The sequence below is a fragment of the Zootermopsis nevadensis genome, unplaced genomic scaffold, assembly GCF_977971745.1.
Source record: "Zootermopsis nevadensis isolate Lab colony 2312 unplaced genomic scaffold, Znev_1.0 Znev_ptg000021l, whole genome shotgun sequence".
NCBI classification, from domain to species: domain Eukaryota; kingdom Metazoa; phylum Arthropoda; class Insecta; order Blattodea; family Termopsidae; genus Zootermopsis; species Zootermopsis nevadensis.
In genome coordinates, this window is record NW_028259153.1 from 19,090,686 (window position 1) to 19,107,091 (window position 16,406).

Sequence of the window (16,406 nt, forward strand, 5' to 3'; positions counted from 1 at the left end):
TCCCGCCGACTGTGAAGTGCGGTCAGTGATAACGCTAGGCCGCACACGGCTCGACGGACAGCGAGTCTCCTGCAGGAGTTCAGCTGGGAGGTGTTTAATCATTCACCCTACAGCCCGGACCTCGCTCCCAGTGATTTCCATCTTTTCCTACACCTCAAGAAATTCCTGTCCGGTCAGCGTCAGCGTTTTGAGAATGACAGAGAGGCGGAGATGGTTGTCACACAGTGGTTCCAATCCCAGGCGGCAGACTTCTACGACACAGGTATTCAAAAGTTGGTCCCACGGTATGACAAATGTCTCAATTCCGGTGGCGAATATGTTGAAAAATAGCTGGACACTTGCTGTATCTGTTGCAATAAATATTTCCATGAAATTGTGTTTTGTTTCTGTAAACGGCCCCAGGGAAACTTACTTTGTGGACGAGCCTCGTATATGCAACAGGTTTTATTACTTGGTTTACAAATGCGTTTTAAATGCTTTAATCTCGAACTGGGAAAGAAATTCACGTGATAATACACGTTACAACCTATTATCGAGCATTTGTTTACAGAGTCAAGAGTGGAATTAAAAAATCAACTTTCACAGAAATAAAGTTATTGACATTTCCGTCATGAGCAATTTGTCTTTCAACTCAAACCAGTTCAAAATTTCGACATGCTCTGTGTATGAAAGTATTTGAATTCGGAAGTCATTGGTAGCGTGTGTATTGATGTTCATTGAAAATTAAACAGAAATATAAACGAATGCAGAGAATAATAGCTGCTGGATGTTGCTGACGTTTTAATTTGATTGAGATGTTGCATTCATTCTTCTATATCTCAGCCAACCTCGCGTCGATGTTTGCGTGCTTGTTGGGTATCTGTTCCTTTCGAGTGAAGATCGTACGTTACGAAAATAGTTTTGGGGACGCAATAATTAAATGTTGTCTCCTAAGATCTTGAGTTGTTTTTGCAGGTAGAATGACAAAACATGTTTCGAGTAAAAACCCGTAATCATGATACTTAGCTATTAGTCAGTTACTTATTTAAGGCTTTGACCGGGATGTTCTTTTGTTAAATCTTATGTGGTACCGCCTGATTCGACTTCTAATGGTTAAGTGAAGTGTTTTCTTCGCGGTACGGTCTGGATTCGTAAATATTATGAAGACGAGCTTCGGCTTCAAAGGGTTAACCAGCTGATTTTCGTAATGGTGAGGTATAGTGTTTTCTTCGTGGTACGGACTGAATTCATAAATAATATTCAGACGATCTTCGGCTTCAAAGGGTTAATCTTACACTTATGAACCAGGAAGTCTGAAATTCTCTGATCAATATTTTATCAAGGGTTCGATATCAAGTTTATCTCGTGCTGAAGTATGAATGGAAGTGAAGTTTTCCTGTGTAGGAACCGGAAAGGAGGTTGGAGGTGGGCGGAGGTTTTATCCTGTGCTAAGATAAAAGAGGGTCTCGTCCAGTCACACAAAGATAATTAAAGTGAGTATAACAGGCCGACGGTACAGCAGGGCCTAGCTATTGTCCCGTCGCTCAAACAATAGCTAACTATTTTCTCGTGTCTCTCAGGAATAAAAGGCTCCTGGCACTCGAAAATACTGCCCGCAATACAAGACACGGTACTAGCAATGGGAAAAGCATTGATCCGCCACAGGAAATTACATGAGGGGCGAGGGGAAAAATAAAATAGCCCTCGTGGAGAGGGGGGAGGGTACGTTCTTTGTCGTATTCGTGTTTGATCGGGGTGACTCCTGGATGTTAGTTTCAGATTGCAGGGGAGTGTCCCTAATCTCACTTCCTGTTTCAGAAGAAATAACACTGGATCATTCGCACGTGGTTTTTTGCGTACAGATTTATACATGACGGATTTTAGCCACTGTTATCGTAAATTTCCGTTTGTCTTATTGATATTTACTACGGCTTTTAGCACGAATGGGGGAGATGTAAAATGGGAAATCTCACGGTTATAAAAATGCAACAACGGCCTACGTGATGTGCCGTGAAGGGCGTATTTGGACTGTCAGTGTACTCTTAAAGAGTACACCTTTCCAATCTCGGTAATTAAAACTACGGAGCTTAGTTGGAACGAAACGTTCCACCTGCTACAGCAGTCCGTAACTCTTATTTTTGTATTTATGGGTCTTGTGTGATTGTCATTCCAAACAGAGCTCAGATAGACCAGATATTTCCAGACTTTTATGGAACCGTAAGGTCGTTTTTTGCATTAAAAAGAGCCCGTCCCTATCCTGAGCCTGATGAAACACACATCCTATCACCCTTTCGCCCTTCTGTCTTTTTAATATTATACTTTTGTAATAAAATTCTCCAATCGAAGCCTGGGTCTTCAGAGTGGTCTCTTTCCCTCAGGAATATATACGAATTTATCATTTCCCCATGCGTGCTACGCTCCCTGCCCATCCCATCTTCATTCGTATGGTAATCCTGATAATATTTCGTGAAGACAACAAATGATGAGTCTCTTCATTGTACAGGTTTCTCAAGCCCACTTTGCTGTTAATTATGTAGGTACGAAATCAGTCACAAATTACTTACGAGTCACGTATATAATCCGAAGATGGCTCTCTTGCGGGTTGTAACGCCGTGTGAAATTTTATCAACGTTTCAGACTACACTGCTCTAACGCCCAGAAGAGAGCCATCTTCCTATTTACCGCTGTAAGAACCTAAATTCCTACATCTGGTCACTTCTATAAGAGTTTCGTTTCGTAGTTAACCGAGTCGGTCAGGTAATTGGTGATTTTCTGTCTAGAAATTTCTACAAAAATAAGGTTGGTGCTGTGGAGTTCGTTTTGTCCTGTGTTTTCTGAAGATTTTAGTGAGAGACACTCACAGACATTACTCCTAGCGTTCTAGAAACCACTCTTCTGTCAGGAAACGAGGCTAAAATCAGACCCTCGAAGGAGAAAAAAATTCAATATAAGGATAGATGACAGTAAGAATAAGAATAAGAGCATGGGCGACGAAGGAAATATGATTGAGAAAAAGAAGGAAAAAGAGAAGAGATGGTAAGAAATGATGAAGAATGTGTGAGTTATGGAGGCAGAAGTTCGTGGACGGAAAGAAGAAACGAGGAACTTGACAAAGAAAAATGGAGTATATTGGAACATCTTGACAGGGTAATCCTTACTCTTCCTTCCTTCTGTCTTCGAACCGAAGAGCATCGGCGTAGAAGCTCCTGGAACTGTTTAATCTTGGGGCTGTATCTGCACCTTGCAATATGTCTCTTGCTGGAACCATTACGAGATTGACCACTTTGTAACGCTGAACTGAATAATGCCTTCAACCAAAACTGCAATTGCAGGAGTCGGTAGCTTATAACACACCACACCACGGATGTTCTGCAGCTCCAGGCTTGCATTCCTGAACTTACTCACCATGAACGTGCAACTGTCTCCACTGATAAATTTTGGGTCGTCTGATAGATTTTCATAAAACCTCCTGTGCTTATCGTGTCACCAGTTCTTACAACCATTGCATTTTATTTGTTTAACAACGTGGCCGCTGCGCGAAATTCTGAAATGATAGAAGCACTGTACAGTCCTGAAATTTGGTATAATATTAGGTATTCCACAGCTAACAGCGGAAGAGGCCCGTTTAACGGGGATTATTTCACGCCCATCGTTACCTCTCGCCCCCATTCTTCATTTACCTAATCCCCATTCTGCCTTTATATATTTTGGAAGTGCTTCCAAAAAGTGACTAATGGCAGTGAAGCTTTTGAAATAGAACATTCTGTCACCTAGCTTCACTCCCTAGAATTTTACTCAGTCCAGCTTAACACATACGTAGTAAACAAACGGTATTGTGTTAGGAAATTTGTATTTAGATGACGGAGGCAGTATGACCTCTGAAACGTTGGTTAACGTCGACCAGACTACACAGCGCAACAACCCAGAAGACAGAAATCTTCATATTTTTAATCGCCCTGATGACGGAGGCAGTATGACCTCTGAAACGTTGGTAAACATCGACCAGACTACACGGCGCAACAACCCAGAAGACAGAAATCTTCATATTTTAATCGCCCTGATGACGGAGGCAGTATGACCTCTGAAACGTTGGTAAACATCGACCAGACTACACGGCGCAACAACCCAGAAGACAGAAATCTTCATATTTTTAATCGCCCTGATGACGGAGGCAGTATGACCTCTGAAACGTTGGTTAACATCGACCAGACTACACGGCGCAACAACCCAGAAGACAGAAATCTTCATATTTTTAATCGCCCTGATGACGGAGGCAGTATGACCTCCGAAACGTTGGTAAACATCGACCAGACTACACAGCGCAACAACCCAGAAGTTAGAAATCTTCATATTTTTAATCACCCTGATGACGGAGGCAGTATGACCTCTGAAACGTTGGTAAACATCGACCAGACTACACAGCGCAACAACCCAGAAGACAGAAATCTTCATACACACCGCTGTGAAAACCTCAAATCTTACAATTTGTATTTATGTTAGACGGTAACGTGGCTTCCGCGCAAAATCTTTATTTTCCCCTTAAATTTGATTCTGGTTACTGGCGTATTTTTGGACATTTGCAAGTGAATAGTGTCTTTTTTCAGACACTGTGATCAGTATTATTCTGTAGGTATGAGAGACCAAGTTCCACACCCATATAGAAGAAGAGATAAATTTTTTAGGTAATTTGAAAGTTTTGGGGAAATACAAAGATTATGATTTTTCATCGAGTTACAGTAAGAATTTTTAAAATCTAATCTGTTCTTCATTGTGTCATGCAGAGGTAATTCGATGTGAAGCACGTACAGTTAGCTACATTTCATGGATTATTAATTTGAATTATTACGCTCATTACTAATAAATTTAGTACAAAATAAATAATCACCCGTTTTGTTGTCCATAGTTTAAATGCCAACCCCCCCCCCCCCCCAAATGGATACCACATGCTGCATTGAGCGTGACTAGCAAGTTAGCGTTGCGTGTGGTGACACGGTGCCATATTGCCAGCTGAGCCACTTGTGTCCGCGATTCCAAACAGGGGACAAGGACAAATGCTTCTAGATCAGTGACCAAGAGTCATAAAACTTGTATAAATTGAAGCAGACAACAAAGAAACTCCATAGTACATTCATTGCCACCAACCACTATTCTATATATTAAATTTGTATATTGATTTATAAACGACCGAACGTCGTAGTTTAGTGTTTGACATTCCTGCTTCATATTCGGGAGGTCCCGGGTTAAAATCTTGGCCCGGAGGCCGGCTGTCCTGATTAGGAGAGGGGGTTGTGGTTTTCCTTAGTTCCTGCCGGCAAATGCCTTAAATTAGACCACGACCTCCTCCTTCGACATCCTTTCCAATTCATTATTATTCACCGTAATCCTCTCATTCGACTCCATATAGTCTGAGCTACTGAAAAAGTTGTCGTTAAATAAATAATAAATGAACACATGAAGCAGTTGGGATTTTTAATACATTTTATATTGAAGTTAAATAATATGAAAGAATTAAGATCTACACGGGATGAAAGAATATAAGTACATAAACAGATTCAGAACAGTAAACATAACGAAGTGTTGCAGTATATAATGAAATATTAACACGATTCACCGCCTCTAATTTATAAATACCATGCCTGTATATTTCTATTTAATTTTTTTTTTATTACCAGGAGTGAACCCAGAACCCGTTGTTTACAAACCAATTTAGTGTCGTTATAAACATTTATTATTGTAAAGGATTCGTGTTAGACCCTCATACATCCCTCCAATATACACTGTTAAAAGTGAAAATGTGTATTGAATATACTTGACGAAATGTACACTATCTGACATAGAGTGGTTTTCTAGTCGCGTAAGGTACAGGTTCTTATACGACTCTAAGCTTTCCAATTTTATATATATATATATATATATATATATATATATATATATGTGTATATATATATATATACGCTTGTCTTAATTTCCCTGCAGAGCCCAACGCGAAGGCAGTCAAGGTCCCATGATCGCCAGTTCGTTTCTACCGCGTTAACTTCACAAGTATGAATATTCATTAGATTTCCGTCTCCTTTGAGGATGATTAGTTTATCCAAACACCAGAGGGTTCCGAACTGATGCCTGGAAGGGCTGCAAGGTGTCAGGCATACGATAGGAAGCTGCGAGTGGGTTAGACACAGCGTACGTATAGGCGTTTACGCTGTTCTTTTACTGAACCCGAACAAAATTACGTGTTTTTGGACAGATTTTCATCCTGTCGTATTTAAATTAGTCCAGTCGCTTTGGAATAGATGGAGGTAGTGGTCTGTTTCACATTCCGTCTTTTTTTACCAAAGAGAAGTGAACCTACGGTAATAGATGGAGATATCTGAATCATTACAGCCTTACTCGACGATGAGGTATCAGGTTAATTTATTATTATTATTATTATTATTATCCCATCTCTTCACCACTTTATGGGGTATGCACTTCCATGTACCCGAGACAGACCTTGTCCCTAAGGTACATAAGGCAGCAGCTATTTCCGGGATACATATTGTTTTTAGAAAGTGCCAAATGTATTATATAATTTTATTTTATGAAAGCGTCTTTCGAATGATGTATGAACTTCCCAAAATGACGGTCTTCTGCAGTTCCCTGATGTCGTGTTCGTCCGGGATGTTGGCCAAATATTTCCTGAGTGACCTGGAGACAGTTCCAGTTATTATATTATTATTTCACCTTTTTGCATTTATTTTATCTTATTTTGCTGACTTTTTAACTGGCTTCTGTATTTGTTGAGTTGGCATGTCATAATGAAAAATTGAAATTGCCACAAAATAATGCAAGGAATTTGTCAATTTCCCATGGTCAGACCTTGTCTCTAAGGTTCGTTATATAGAAACTCGTAGAAAATACATTTGAAATAAGTACTTTATTTAATGTAATTATTATTGACTGCGGTTCATATCTTTTGTAAAACCGCAGGGTTCAAGACGTCTAATGCTTCCGTCTTATGACACGATCAAGTTCCGTCCATTTTCCGACATTTGATATATTTACAGTCTTATGTCAAATTGTAGCTTACAAAGTGGTTTCGTAACCAACATTCTGCATGTTTCACATACCCCTTTGGAGTCAAGTACATGGTGGTTGAATTTCCCTACTATATTACGCGTTCTAAATTGTAAAACTGGTACATGCCGGCCAGTGTAAGGACGGCTGAAGTTGGTAAATTAGACTGGCAAGGAATTGGTTTATCGTGCAGCAAATATTAAGCACCTGAGCTGAGAGGAGGGGCGGCTCGTAATTTACTCGGTAAAATGCTAAGCGCTGAAATAGTTTGTTACTCTCACGCGAATGGCCGGACTTTTAGTGTCCGTATCTGCTTTCATCTCAGCAGCGAAATCTACACGTGTAGGATATCAGGTTCTTATATAGCGTTGAGTCTGAAGATGGCTTGTCTTCTGGGTTGTTGCGCCGTGTAGTCTGGCAAGAAGTTTGCCGACGTTTCAGAGGTATTTGCAGCCTCCATTATCAGGGCGATGAGTATGAAGATTTCTGTCTTCTGGGTTGTTGCGCTGTGTAGTCTGGTCGACGTTTACCAACGTTTCAGAGGTCATACTGCCTCCGTCATCAGGGCGATTAAAAATATGAAGATTTCTGTCTTCTGGGTTGTTGCGCTGTGTAGTCTGGTAGATGTCAACCAACGTTTCAGAGGTCATACTGCCTCCGTCATCAGGGCGATTAAAAATATGAAGATTTCTGTCTTCTGGGTTGTTGCGCTGTGTAGTCTGGTAGATGTCAACCAACGTTTCAGAGGTCATACTGCCTCCGTCATCAGGGCGATTAAAAATATGAAGATTTCTGTCTTCTGGGTTGTTGCGCTGTGTAGTCTGGTCGATGTTTACCAACGTTTCAGAGGTCATACTGCCTCCGTCATCAGGGCGATTAAAAATATGAAGATTTCTGTCTTCTGGGTTGTTGCGCTGTGTAGTCTGGTCGATGTTAACCAACGTTTCAGAGGTCATACTGCCTCCGTCATCAGGGCGATTAAAAATATGAAGATTTCTGTCTTCTGGGTTGTTGCGCTGTGTAGTCTGGTCGATGTTTACCAACGTTTCAGAGGTCATACTGCCTCCGTCATCAGGGCGATTAAAAATATGAAGATTTCTGTCTTCTGGGTTGTTGCGCTGTGTAGTCTGGTCGATGTCAACCAACGTTTCGGAGGTCATACTGCCTCCGTCATCAGGGCGATTAAAAATATGAAGATTTCTGTCTTCTGGGTTGTTGCGCTGTGTAGTCTGGTCGATGTTAACCAACGTTTCAGAGGTCATACTGCCTCCGTCATCAGGGCGATTAAAAATATGAAGATTTCTGTCTTCTGGGTTGTTGCGCTGTGTAGTCTGGTCGATGTTTACCAACGTTTCAGAGGTCATACTGCCTCCGTCATCAGGGCGATTAAAAATATGAAGATTTCTGTCTTCTGGGTTGTTGCGCTGTGTAGTCTGGTCGATGTTTACCGACGTTTCAGGGGTCATACTGCCTCCTTCATCAGGGCGATGAGTATGAAGATTTCTGTCTTCTGGGTTGTTGCGCTGTGTAGTCTGGTCGATGTTAACCAACGTTTCAGAGGTCATACTGCCTTCGTCATCAGACTACACTGCGTGGTATCTAAATCTACACATTTCTTTACGTGTTTTGTGTGTGCCAGATTGAATATTGTTTGGTCGTGCTGCGCCAGATATTAATGTTAAAACTCTCTCGGTATTGTAATAATACGTCCGATCTATTGGACATTAATGTTTCGTCTGTAATTAGTGGCTTCCTGTTATAATAGGCTGTTTGTTGTTGTAACACGGTCTAATAAAGGAATTCAGTCGTGGAGACAGCTGTTCGAGAATTGGCCGATTCGAAATGCATAATTTGCCAGTTGTAGCGGACGTTCGTGTGTGAACTTAATACCCTTTGGCCTCTGGAACCTAACGTTTTTATTTACAGAGGTTGGTGTGCGTGCTGCTGTTTAACATTCCGACTGGTACACCACGTGTGGTACCCCTGTCGTGTAGGCTTAAGCTTAAAGCACAGTCTGATGAATGCTCGTTCTCCTGAACTGTAATTTCATCCTCAATATTCACCGTCACGTTTGGACCAAATACCACCAGTTTTATATCAGGCATACGTGTAAAATTAAAAGAAATGAATCAGCTTTGGTGTATACGGCACATAAATAGTGATGGTTTGTACGGAGTCCTTAAAATCGAACTCATAAATTCGGTGAGCTTTCTCGATTGCCCAAACTTCCGAAAGGTCATATCAACGCGTGTCCGCGTGGGCATCGTTGCAGGAACAGGAAAGATCTAACTTTTTCTGGACTTTATATGCAGCTCTTTGCAGAATATGTAATGGCAGCCAATTTCATATCGTGTGGTTCTCATTTTTTTGTTTTGCGTGCTACAGAAAGTTTTTTAAATTTTTTTTTTATATTTTTTAAAGTCTTGTTTTCAAAAAAAAAATATCACGCTTTAAGATTATGAAATTTACGACGAACTGGATTACTAACTCGGATGAATGAAAAAGAATTGCATGCAGAAATTTTATGAGGATACGTATTTGACAACGAAAGTAAATGTTTAGGATAATTTAAAGTATGCGTGCTATGTAAGCAGGTGAATGGATGGAAATGACTCGTTATCCGGTGCTGTGGTATGTTCTGTTATTAGAGAATTATTTTCTGGATTTTATACCGACAAATTTTGCTTGGCCGCCATATTGTGTTACCGCCAGGAGGTCTTTGAAATTTTGAGGAGTTTGGCTTATATTTCATGACGTTCCTACTAAGTTTCATGTATCAAGAGTTATTAGTGCAGCGAAAAATATAGAGTTTATATGACATAAACGTCTGTGTTTAATAAAAGGAAAGTAGATTAACCCTTTGAATCTCGAGTCTCAAGTAAATAATATTTAAAAATCCAGTTTATGTCTCAGAATACAACGCTTCTGCAGTACGAAGATGTTGGTTAATGTTCGTCGTTTAAATCTGAAAATTATGTTCAACCCTTAAATCCGCTGTGTGGGAATAGTGCAGTGTTTCTGAGTGTTAAATTTGGCGGTACATGTAGTTACCACAGGTCGAAAATCTATTAATAAACTCATATATACATTTCTGCATTACAAAACTGTTCTTCATCTTGAGAAAATGATTTCTGCAGTCGTGGGAATTAAAATCAAAAGGGAATAGAATAGCTCGTAAGGAATTATGATAAAACAGATGGTTGATGTACAATGAGAGGAAGTGCAAAGCGATGCTGACGTGGAATATGAGGTATATTGTAACAACCGATGAATAAATGAGCGGAGAACACAAAACTGATGGGTAATCGGAAAGAATAGGAATGAATAGATAATACGAAACAATGGAAACACGATTTGTTACAAAATGAGGAGAAAAGAATTGAGGAAGTGATTACGTACAGTTTCGTCATTATTCTTCCTCGAATAATTATCCTATTTCTGATGCACGCTATACGTTATGTTATATTTGAGCACTGATAAAAAATAGTTACATGAAAGGGGCATCTGGCTTTATGTCAGAGGGTGCGAAAACACACAGAGAAGGGACGAGCTAAATGCACAGGCAGAATGAGAACGATTCTAACTAACAGACTGACCTGCTTACCAACTGACTCCAGAAATAATCGCCAAAGTTCTTACGGACTAACCATCTTACCAGCTTAACAAACATATAATTTAACCAATAAAATAACTGCCGCTGAACGAAGTAGATATTTGAACAAATAATTAATAGCTAATAACTAACAAAGCAGCCTACTTAACCGAGGGTAAGTGTAAGATTATGTCTCTGTAGAGGTGCTGCATCCACTGGCGTTATTTCTCATCCTCAGAATAATTTTATTGACCACAAATTCCACATGGACCTCTGGGCACGAACCCGGTCCTCCGTCGTAAGAACCTGGCATTCGAACCTCTTCTGAGACCGATGTTTTTGGATGATTACACGCGGGACCACCGTAGTTAAATAAAGTGTTAGTCTGGTTGCTTCGGGACTTAATTAACTTTTCTAGCGGATAAAATGGCGGGAAAGCGGAACTAATCACTGACTTCGACCTAACGTTGAGAGTTAGAACGTGTGTATTCATCTCCACTCCTCAAATCGACTTGATTTATTGACTGTCCGACTTCACGTTTGATGATTCCCGGGAAACGGGAAAATTTGAAACGTCTTTTCTTTTATGTTTCGTGTCTTATCGTGACTTTGTAGCGGATTTTGGTTCCCTTATGTGTTCATATATGCTACTACGTTTTGTCTTCATTTAAGCACGACAAGTAAGTTTTGTGACGAGGAAGCAGACAGTGATTAATAGACCGGTGAAGCCTGTCACATAGTAATATTTGTAATGTAATCAAAGATGTAGGCTTCTTCAGATTCACGTAAAATATTTTGCATCTGTTCATTGTCTTTCCGTGTACTCACATATAATGACGCTGTTTCAATGGTTTTCCAGTTTTTTCACATGTATTACAGTTCTGTAATTTCGTGTTATGTTTTATTTTATGTGTTCATTTACTGAATTTTTAGCTCCGTGGGGTGTTAGAAATTGTTCTGAAACATTCAACATGCGTTTCACTGTAAACCAGTATTACATGTCTATACGTGACATGTTTTGATATTTCGGTATTAGTGTAAGTTTTTATACCTTGAATCTGAATATTTAAAATATTTTCAGTATCAACAGTCAACTACGGGTCTCTTAAAGATGCTGCATCATCAGAAAGACAGAGATTTGTGCATACGAGGAGTGAACATGTGTTCAGCAACATCTTATGTACTTTGGACATTTTTACATTTGTTCCCTATTTAGTAACTGAGACGCTTGGTAAATATTTGCGAAGATTGTGAATTATTTTAACAAAAGGTATGCTAGAAACGCGATATCTCGTCTGGCAACACTGATTTTTTTCTACACGGAATTTCAGTCTGCTGACGTTTTAACGTAACTTTGTGCTTCTGTTCCCAACTGGGAGTTTCCTATAGCTTAAAAAAAATAAAGTAAAATGTATTTGTCGTTAAAGAAATTGGGAAAATAAAGAATTTAAATATGAAAAAAATCGATACAATGTCATAATATCCGCAAATCATGCCAGAACCTGTTAAGTTAATGATTGGAGAATCTGTGAGTTATATATTAGTTGGGAGTTGACATCAAAGTAGTTCTAGACCAAGATAATTGAGACACATTTCATAAAACCCGAAGGTCTACTATTATGTAAACAATAGTTGCCGATGGACCCTATCCTGATGCAACCGTATTTCCGTAAGCAACATTTTAATAACATCCTTCCATGTACACACATTTCTTTCTTTAAAGTTTTTAAACTAGAATCTTAAATTTTTTTATTCTGTCATGCCCATCTCATCTTTATTTCAACACCTGAATTGTATATGTTGAGTACCACAGAAAATCAAGTTCTGCGTTATGTTTTACGCCATTTTATCCACCTCTCTGCTACTTTCTCCTTGTCAGTTCCGGTGGTTTCTCCAGCACCTGTTCTCAGTTAAAATATATAATATAATTCAGGTCTATACACAAACTTTATTTACAGATGTTAAAATTTTAAATTTTAAATTTTAACATCTATAAATAAAGTTTGTGTATAGACCTGAATTATATTATATATTTTAATTATAAAACACAAACATGACGCATTTAAACCTTAAACCTGTTCTCAGACTTTTATTACTGATTAGTGTATAATTTCCTCAAGACTTTGTAATGATATTCCCAAAACGTCTTGAAAATTAATTTATTTTCAAGTTATAGTAGTATGTATTCAACGGAATATTTTTATCATTTTGAATTTTATTTTGTTTTCAGTTTTTCGGCGTTGTAAGTGAAGGGTTAAAGCATTCTCTCTGCTCTTTGAATCAATTTAATGCTATCTTATAGTTCAAGGTGTAGTATTTCTCGAAGGCGATGCCAGTGAGGAAAGGTTTTATGAGCTCGTGTTTATTTTATGATCAACGTAAACATTCTAAAAAAAAAACAACCAAGTTGTTTCAAAGTTTATCTCGTGTACCACGAGCCCAACAACACAGACCGGAGCTCTGGTGAAATCTGTGAGTATCTGAAAGATTTGGGCCGGGAGATTTATTACCGTATCATGTTGATTTTGGGCTTGAACTGTTCAGGCAGCATAAAGCCAAGGTATCGGCAAGTTAATGCTTTCAACTTAGACTTATCTGCGCACTTTTCTCCATATGATGCTGATGTGGGATTGCGTGAAGCTTACGTTTTTATTTTATATATATATATATATATATATATATATATATATATATGACCGCTACGGTGGTCTAGCGGTTAGAACGCTGACCTTGTAATCCTGGGGTCTCGGGTTCGATTCCTGGCGGTGCCCGAATTTATAAATTGTGTTGGGCAAGGCCGTGGTCTAGGCAACACGGAGTTTTCCTCCGGGGCTTCCCCGGTTTCTCCGTGGCATCCCAACAATTACTCCATTCACACACAGAAGAAGGCAATGGCAAACCATTTCTGGATCATCTGCCAAGAACGTATATGAACAGGTCCCAGTCCGAGAAAAGGATGGAAGGATCCTGTTCATATGGACCTGTCGTCACACAGAACACTAATAATAATAATAATAATAATATATATATAATAAACCTATTTGATAAGTACTTGTACTCCATCCACTATATTTACTGCTGTTATAAGAGGCAAAAAGTAGGTTTTAATCCAATACTTTCCCTTTATTATTCATATTCTTAGCCAGTTATGTAACTCTCTTGACTAAAAATTTATATAGGCTTACATATATGTATATACATATGAAAAGTACGGACTTTTCAATTATGTTTTTTTTTAAACAGATGGAAAAAAACAAGTAGACACTGACGAACAAGAAATGTGGTAGTCACGATTGGTCACCACCTATCACGATCGGTCACGATGTGCAACGCTCGATAACGCTCGGCCACGGATGATTACAATTGTTCACGCCAGGTCACTAAAGGTCATTATATGTCACGACTGAGCACGCTGAAACATGATTCAAGGTTGGTCAAGTTGATCACGCTTCGTCGCGCGAGGACAGGTTTCGTTCGGTTTGGTCACGTTTTGTCGGTATTTGTCAGAATATATCAGGTGAGGCAGGTATTGGCACCACAGGACATTGGCTTGCCGAGAGTGATAGGAAAAAAGGAATCCCTTAACAACCTGCCAGGCTGACATAAAATTTCGAAGATTCTGTTGCAGTACAATGATTATGATTAGGCCTGAACCCAATATTTGACGTAAGTTCACTTTATCGTTTCTATGGGGCGATATTTGACTCGTATCGGGAAGACGTTGTAGCCCTTGTCGGTGATTCATGCAGTTCTAGCTGGTATCTGGGAAGTGACAGTTGTGTTTAACTTTTATCAGTGAAAGTACCGAATCTATCTTTTTTAACTTCACGTAATCTGAAAACGTTTAGTACCGCTGTGGGACATATAACTGACATACAAATAAAGTACCTCAAATTTTAGACTTAACAGGAGTATACGAGTGGTTTGACTTTACCTACGGGGAAGAGTTTCCCGGTCACTGTGGTTTAGGGACTGGTTCTATCAAAGATAAAACCCTTCTCCTACCGAGGATTGAACCCTGTCGTATGCGATTTCACGTCTCCTAATCCATCATCCCCTTTTATCCAGATTATCCTGAGTTGTTTAGCCCAGGAAATATATTCCATTAATTGTTGTACCATAAATATATCTGTATATTGGTCCAGAGCTCGAAATCGTGGGTAATTTTGTGAGTCTGCAGTTGGGTTTGAATGGGAACCAATATAATTATTATTGGAATCCTAAATTAATGACGTTAATTTGGAGGATATTGTTTGTTGATCATGGCTTATTGATTGATTGATTGGTTTTCACCCAGTAGTTTTGATCTAGTCTATTTTCGAAACCACGTTATCAGATCGGAGAAGGGAATATGTAATTACCTCTTTTTTATAGTCTACTTCTCCTCGTCACAAACGAACTATTGATTACGTCTGCTTTACGTAGTCTAGACCAGTGATCCACAAACCATGCTTTGCTATCCTTTTGTGGGAAATAGAAATATTTAATTAAATCCTGGGAAAATGACATATAATGGGTTTCGTTTTGTGCTGGTACTATTTCAAACCGAGTGCATTGATTTATGAACACTGGACTTATAATTAGGAGGCATACAGTGTCTCAGCTGGCTGTTATGACAGGTTTTATAAATTTTTCTTCCCCTGTCCACGAGAATTATCAGATGTCGTTGAATGTGTTCCATTTAGAAAAAGGTGCTTTTCATTTATAATCACGCAGCTAAGATCATGATTATTTAGATTTCCTACATTCTCAGTGTCTGGATGATGCGTAGAACAGATTCTTAAAGTGTAACTGTCTGGGTATGAAATGAATCATATGTGTGAAATAGGAAATGAGAAAGATGCACTTGTAAAACCTTTCACCCTGAAAAGTCTGTTTGTAACCCAAGTCTCTAATATCTATTGTAATATTTTCCTCTCATCAATACATAGGGTTCGCCGGCTCGATCATTTTGGGTACGTGAAGTATGAATCTCTGATATTTGATTTAAATAATGCGCACGTGATATATACTGCATCGTATAGTAAGTACCTATGTTCTCTCTGTTCAGTGAAAATTTATCTGAAGAGAGAATGCCTGCATATTTTTTGATTAATTTATAATCAGGTTATTTTAGAAGGGATGATAATATTAATATGGATGTTAGGGGACCATGTGTGAAGAGTGGGGTAGATTTAATTGGCTGAGTGCATCATCTACTAGAGGTCTCTTGTAAACATGATGATCATCTACAGAGTAAGTTTGTTACTTTAATGTTTAGGCACCCCAGATGAGACTCGTTCTGATGTAAAACCCTGTGTTACAGTGTGGACGCACGCGAACACCAATTCCGGGCAGCCGAGCGTTGGTCCGATGATAATGTGTTCTCAAATCGCGCCGACTTCATGCCAGACAGGCAACCCGCAGAACTTGGTGTTGACAACATTCGGAAGGAAGACGCTGGCATCTATCGCTGTCGGGTAGACTTCAAAATTGCGCAGACAAGGAATTCGAAGGTCAACCTCACCGTAATTGGTAAGTCTGCTCAGGTCTATTGCGCTTCTATCCTTTTCCATGCTAATCGACTGGCTTCTTCGTGCTCTGGTGTACTTCAATAGGAGCAGAGTCATTCAACAGGTCAGCGGTTTGCGCTGGATTTGTCTGACCCAAAGATAGAATACAGTGGCTGGAGTTTGTAAAGACGGTAATGAATCTTAGGTTTGAGGCTTCTGGCCAAATCGCGTTTTCAATTTCCGCCCTGCATCATGAAGTATTTAATTTTTATATATAAAAATGTGTTATA

General features: G+C 39.3%; 1 protein-coding gene across 6 annotated transcripts in view; it reads left to right on the forward strand.

Moving 5' to 3' along the window:
• The window catches only part of side-VII (sidestep VII transmembrane protein), a 615,012-nt gene that overhangs the window by 361,769 nt on the left and 236,837 nt on the right, over window positions 1-16,406 (forward strand). For all 6 annotated transcript variants that reach the window (XM_087353123.1, XM_087353125.1, XM_087353122.1 and 3 more), the window contains one exon: window positions 15,930-16,138. In XM_087353123.1, the coding sequence (XP_087209249.1) occupies window positions 15,930-16,138 (209 nt within the window). The remainder of the gene's footprint in view (window positions 1-15,929; window positions 16,139-16,406) is intronic.